The following is a 6,778-nucleotide window of genomic DNA, read 5'->3' as shown; positions in this document are numbered from 1 at the left end:
GGTCTGTCAGAAGCCCAGAAACTCACTGACCTTTTATACACACACATTAATTACAAACATGTCACAGGTGAGGATTGGAACCTTGATTAGCCATTCAAACATCTGTTTGATGTTATCAGATCAAAGTCACTGGGGTATGTAAACTTTTGATCAGGGTCATTTGGGTACTTTCTTTTGCCACTTTGATTTAAAAAGAGTAAACACAGTTGTTTGCCAATAAATAGCTTCACACAACCACTAAGCATGAGTGGAAGAAAGGTTTTTGTGTTATCATTCATATTCTCTGAAGAATGGCCAAGAAATCATAAATTCTCCCAGGGTATGTAAACTTATGAGCACAACTGTATATTGAACTTGTGGAACATAAGCTTGGGTAACAAAAGCCCAACAACCCAGAACAAGACATAAAAGCTTTTAAATCAAAGATCTTACAGAATATAGTCAACATTTTATCACATATTGTATATTAAAATTGGACTCAAAGGACTCATCTTTAAAAACAGTGTTGTTATCTAATGCAACTCTCTTGCAGCTTTTCGATTAATTAGTTAAAAAAGTGAGTTTTAAGAAGAAGCAGCAGTGAGTTGCGATGGATATTTTGGGGCAAATGATTGGAAAAGCAAAACTTCTTTTCTCAACTTACCAGCATAAGCAAATTACAGTGTGAGCTATTCCAGTGTTTTCTTGAAATATTGTCAGTGTTGGACATATTACATTATATTCCTCAATGGGATTTCCAGTTATCCACCGTATATTAATCCAGTCTTAATCGTAAATGAAATTAGCATGACTTCACACATCGCTTTGAGTATAGGAATGTGCAGTGATGCATTTCTAAACAGTTTGGATTTTTAGAAAGGATATTTCCATACCTGCATGTGCAGTACCGTATAGTCACACAAAAGAGGCCAAGAAAGTACCAGTGTGGACTATTGAGGTCCAATAATTATTTTGACTCTCCAGTGTATGAAAGGTTTCATATTTTGAGATGACAGTAAATTGTAGTATAGTATGATCGGTCAACTTACGAGCATTATTTCACAATGGCATTCAGCTGTGATGCAAAACAGTTGTCAATTTACAGTAATAAAAAAAAAAATAAAAAAAATAACGTTCAGTGACAAACAACAGTGTGGACCACAGCAAAAAGAGATGTCTTAAAGATAGCATATCGTTTTTACATGACTTATTTTGAAAATAATTTACAATAATCACACCTAATGCTTAAAATGCACATCAAGCCTGAAGGCGACGATGATGGCTGGCTGTAAAGGCACAACTGGGGAGGAGGCACTCTTCTCACTTGCAGCTGCTTTCGATGACTAAGTGGTAGTCGGAGTGGGACGTTTCTTCCTCGGTGGTGCAGCTTTTTTCATTCTATCAGGAGAAATTAAAACAATTCATGAAACGTACTTGTTGCTTCACTCGCAATGTGTTGTCAAATCGGAAAAAAGGTGATTAATGAATGAATAGACTGAAATGTCAATAAAAGAGATTAATGGATGACTAAAACATAATACACTTAAATGATAGCAGCATTACGGATACGGCAACAGCTGACTGATTTGCAGGTGTGTAATTTGTTGTGAGTTTATGCACTGTGTTGGTTTTGTTGTTTGAACAGGGTGATGTTCATGCACGGTTGATTTTATGCACCAGTAAAACAAACATGGTAACACTTTAGTATGGCGAACATATTCACCATTAAATAGTTGCTTATTAACAGGCAAATTAGTAACATATTGGCTCTTAAGTTGTTACGGCGCACGCCCAGTCTGCTTCTCCCTCCTCAGCAGCAGCACTTAGAGGCTCTGCTGCAAGCACCGCAGGACACGCCCCCACACGCCTCCACAGCTGGAGGCAATCCTCAATCAACACACCTGGTCTTGACGAGAGGCAGCAGCATAAAGGCTCACTCCGCTGACTACTCCACGCCGGAACGTAGCTCTGATTCAGTAAGCTTCACGTCTCTGGCTCCTCACCTGTGTCTCTCTCTTTTGCTCACTTTGTCTCCCTCGTGCCTAGTCCTTATTTGTCCTTGTCATCTCCTGTTCCCACAGTACCTCCGTGTCTCCGCAGTGAGCTGTGCGCCTCACCTGCCGATCTTCCCCCTGGACTCTGACTGCCTTCCTCGACCTTCGACCCCTCGCTTGGATCCCAAACCTCTTTTGCTTCGCCCATTCTGGACTTGTTTGCTGCCACAACCAACACGCACTTACAACAACCGCTGGTAACATATATTTGGTTAACTTCCACACATAGCCCTGCATACACACACATAGTAGCATACACACCCTACGTAATCATCAAGCTCAAATAAAACCCGTTGAGCTAGACCACCTGTTGTCGTGCCGTCTCCTTCCCCTTGTCGTATGTAACATAACTAGTCATTATTAAGTACTTTTTAATGCCTTATTCGGCATGGCCTTATTATAACCCTAACCCTCTAACCCTGACCCTAACCCTAACCAAATAACTCTAAATTAAGTCTTTGTTACTTAGAATATGTTCCCCTAGTGTCCAAATAACTCTGAATATGTTCCCCATACTAAAGTGTTACCAAAAACCTATAACTTTGTCTTGAATTTGAAAAAAAAAGTGTTTTTTATTTTTCAGAATCAGAATCAGAATCAGAATAGTTTTATTGCCATTGTTTGAGAACGGGTTCACAAACTAGGAATTTTTCTTGGTGCAAACGTGCGACATAAAAACATATAACACATATTTGGTAATAAAAAGAGCTGTAACTGATCTATCAGATAGACTTAGAAGGAATTCAAGGAGCTGCTGTTAGGAGGTATTGTTCATTTGCCTGATGGCCGAGGGGAAAAAACTGTTCAGGTGGCGGGGGGTGTGGGTCTGGATGGAGCGTAGTCTCCTGCCTGAGGGGAGAGGGGAGAATAGCGTGTGTCCAGGGTGAGAAGAGTCAGCTGTGATCCGACCCACACGCCTCCTGGTCCTGGAGGAGAACAAGTCCTGGAGGGATGGGAGCTTGCAGCCAATCACCTTCTCAGCAGCACGTACGATGCGCTGTAGTCTATTCTTATCCTGGACTGTGGCGCCGGGGAACCACACTGTGATGGAGGAGGTCAGGATGGACTCTATGATGGCTGAGTAAAACTGCACCAGCATCTCGGTCGGCACCTTAAGTTTCCTCAGCTGCCGCAGGAAGTACATCCTCTGCTGGGCCTTCTTGATGAGGGAGCTGATGGTCAGCTCCCATTTGAGGTCCTGGGTGATGGTGGTGCCCAAGAAACGGAAGGAGTCCACAATGGGGACGGGGGTGGGAGAGTCAATCAGGGTGAGGGGGGATGGTGGGGCTGTGACTTTCCTGAAGTCCATGATCATCTCCACTGTTTTCTGGGCGTTCAGCTCCAGGTTGTTGAGGCTGCACCAGGACGTCAGCCGGCCCACCTCTCTCCTGTAGGCGGACTCATCGCCATTCGAGATGAGCCCGATGAGGGTGGTGTCATCCGCAAACTTGAGCAGTTTTACGGTTTGGTGACTGGAGGTGCAGCAGTTTGTATACAGGGAGAAGAGCCAGGGGGAGAGTACACAGCCCTGAGGAGTACCAGTGTTTGTGGTTCGACTGTCCGAGACAATCTTCCCCAGCCGTACGTGCTGTCTTCGGTCTGTCAGGAAGTCATTAATCCAACTGCAGAGGGAGTCGGGCACGCTGAGCTGGTAGAGCTTGTCTCATAGCAGTCCAGGGAGGATGGTGTTGAAGGCAGAGCTGAAGTTCACAAACAGGATCCTAGCGTAGGTTCCTGGGGAGTCCAGATGCTCCAGGATGAAGTGGAGGGCCAGGTTCACTGCATCATCCACAGACCTGTTGGCTCTGTAGGCGAACTGCAGTGGGTCCAGGAGGGGGGCGGTGATGTCCTTGAGGTGGGGCAGGACCAAGCGCTCAAAGGACTTCATGACCACAGACGTCAGCGCGACCGGCCTGTAGTCATTTAGTCCTGTGATCCGTGCTTTCTTGGGGACAGGGACAATGGTAGAGGTCTTAAAGCAGGACGGCACGCGGCATAGCTCCAGAGAGGTGTTGAAAATGTCAGTGAAGACAGGAGCCAGCTGGTCCGCACAGTGTCTGAGAGTGGAGGGGGAGACACCATCCGGCCTGGGGGCCTTCCGCGTATTCAGCTTCAAGAACTGCCGGCGTACATCCTCTTCTTTGATGGAGAGGGTCTTTACAGTCTTATGATGTTTTTGGAGTCCTGTGATGTCATTGGAGTCCTTTGAGTCCTTTAACTCCTTTAATGAAGTGCTGGTATTGGTGGTGAGGGTGATGGTGGGGGGAGCATGGCTTTGATGAGCTGAAGGCCGTTCATGACGACAGTAATGTGTGTTGAGGCCCTGAGCGAGAGTCCGGTCATTCAGGGCCTGGGGGGTTTTGGGCTTATAGTTCGTAAGGGCCCTTAGACTTCTCCAAACTGCCGCAGAATCATTGGAGCGGAACTGTTCCTGTAGACGGTTAGAGTACACAGATTTAGCTTTCTCCACTTCCCTGGTGAAGTGGTACTTCGCTTCTCTGTATGTACTTCGGTCCCCGCTTCTCCACGCAGCCTCCTTCTTCTTGCGCAGCTGTCGGAGCTTGGGTGTGAACCAGGGCTTGTCGTTGTTATAACAAACCCTGGTGCGCGTTGGTATGATGCGCGCCTCATTGAACTGTATGTATGAGGTCACAGTGTCTGTATACTCGTCCAGATTGTTCGTGGCCGCTCCAATTGCCTCCCAGTCTGTCGTTTCCCAACAAGCACGCAACTCGTCCACAGACTCGGCGGTGAAACACTTAATGTTCCTCATAACAGGTTTAGCCAGTTTCAGTCTCTGTCTGTATGAAGGGATTAAGTGCACCATCACGTGATCTGATAGTCCAAGAGCAGCGCGCGGGACTGCATGAAAAGCCTTGCTCAATGTAGTGTAGCAGTGATCCAGCGTGTTCTCCTCTCTGGTTGGGCATTTAATAAACTGTCTATACTTTGGTAATTCCTGGCTCAAATTTCCCTTGTTAAAGTCACCAAGCACGATAACAAGAGAGTCAGGAAAAGACCGTTCCACATGTAAGATCTGTCCTGCGAGCGCGCGCTGAGCGTCACGCACGTCCACGCCGGGCGGGATGTAAACAGCCACGAGAATGAATGAAACAATCTCACGCGGTGAGTAAAAGGGCTTACAGTGGATGAATAAATATTCCAGAGAAGAAGAACAGTGTCTGGAAATCGCTGTCACGTCTGTGCACCAGCTATTGTTGATAAAGAAGCATAGTCCCCCGCCTCTTTTTTTGCCAGAGAGCGCCGCGTCGGAGAAGATGAAAGCCCTCCAGTTGAAGCGCGCTGTCCGGGACACTTGCGCTCAGCCAAGTCTCCGTGAAGCACAACACACAGGATGAGGAGAAGTCCTTGTTCCTTCTCATCAGCAACGCTAGCTTGTCCATCTTGTTGGCAAGTGAGCGGACGTTGGAGAGGAAGATGCCTGGTAGAGGCGTGCGTAATCCCCGTCCGCGGAGACGGACAAGTGCGCCCGCTCTCTTTCCTCGTCGATGCGGTTTCCCTCTTTTGATCGCAGAATGGACCAAATCCGCAGCTGACGCTAAGATGACTGGTAACAAGTCCATAGGGATGATGGATCTGATGTTCAGTAGCTCTTCACGGTTGTAAGAGCACCCGGAAACACAATTTATGTACAAAAACAAACAAAACAGAGCGCACGAGAGCACCGAGGCAGCCTTCATCGGCGCCATGATGATGACGTATACATCACACACCCATTCTACAATTGTTCAACTTCATCATTAAAGAGTGCCAGAAAACCTCTCTGTGCCCTACTCTCTGACCGGAGTCCTTGTCCTAAGAAGATATCAGACCAGCATTCCGCATCCAGAGTAACCTACTCTATCAGGGTTCGGTGAATGCGCATATGAAACTGTTGGGGTTCGGTACCTCCAACAAGGTTAAGAACCACTGAGCTAGATACTTAGCTGGGGCTAGGAGACAAGCAAAACTTACGTAACCGTAGCCCGAAGCAAACAAAGAAGCCAGGACGAGTGACCGGCAAAGGCAGGCTTAAATAATGTCTTTTGATTACAAACAGGTGAGCGTCCCGAACACAAGAGGCAGGTGAAAATAATACAAATCCATGGTAACAGCTCAGAGGTGCACAAACAGGAACTAAAGGAGTCCAACAGTAACCGAAAACACAAAACCTGATCCGGACCACGGATCATGACAATATATATCCATCCATTTTCTACCGCTTGTCCCTTTTGGGGTGACGGGGGGTGCTGGCCTATCCCAGCTGCATTCAGGCGGATGGTGGGGTACATGTGTGTGTGTGAGGAAGGAACTCTAGTTCACACTCCATACAGTAGGTTACGGTAATGCACCTTTAACGTCGAGTGCCCCGCCATTTAACAAGAAGCAGCAGCAGTCTAAAAGATGCTTTACGTTTATTCAAACTGAAATGGATTATTTACCTTGTTTACATGGAAATGTATTTGATAAGTCACACTTGAATTATAGCTATTATCACGTACATGTGTATATTTATTTTATGATATTGAAGTTTATGTTATGGTTTTGTGATAAAAGTTTGTAATCTGTAATGCAGTTAGGTATAGTGGAGTGGAGCCACACATTCTTTTTTAAACTACCGTATTTTTCGGACTATAAGTCGCAGTTTTTTTCATAGTTTGGCCGGGGGTGCGACTTATGTGTGAAATTATTAACACATTAGCGTAAAATGTCAAATAATATTATTTAGCTCATTCACGGAAGAG

At 45.9% G+C, this 6,778-nt stretch overlaps 1 protein-coding gene across 2 annotated transcripts in view; it reads right to left on the bottom strand.

Moving 5' to 3' along the window:
• Positions 1–282: 282 nt before the first annotated feature.
• Positions 283–6,778, bottom strand: part of myrf (myelin regulatory factor) — a 126,016-nt gene continuing 119,520 nt past the window's right edge. For both annotated transcript variants that reach the window (XM_062061005.1, XM_062061004.1), the window contains one exon: positions 283–1,377. In XM_062061005.1, coding sequence (XP_061916989.1) covers positions 1,300–1,377 — 78 coding nt within the window. In that variant the 3' untranslated portion in view covers positions 283–1,299. The remainder of the gene's footprint in view (positions 1,378–6,778) is intronic.

Source organism: Entelurus aequoreus, linkage group LG10 (assembly GCF_033978785.1).
Source record: "Entelurus aequoreus isolate RoL-2023_Sb linkage group LG10, RoL_Eaeq_v1.1, whole genome shotgun sequence".
NCBI lineage: Eukaryota > Metazoa > Chordata > Actinopteri > Syngnathiformes > Syngnathidae > Entelurus > Entelurus aequoreus.
This window is presented reverse-complemented; position numbering and strand designations above follow the sequence as displayed.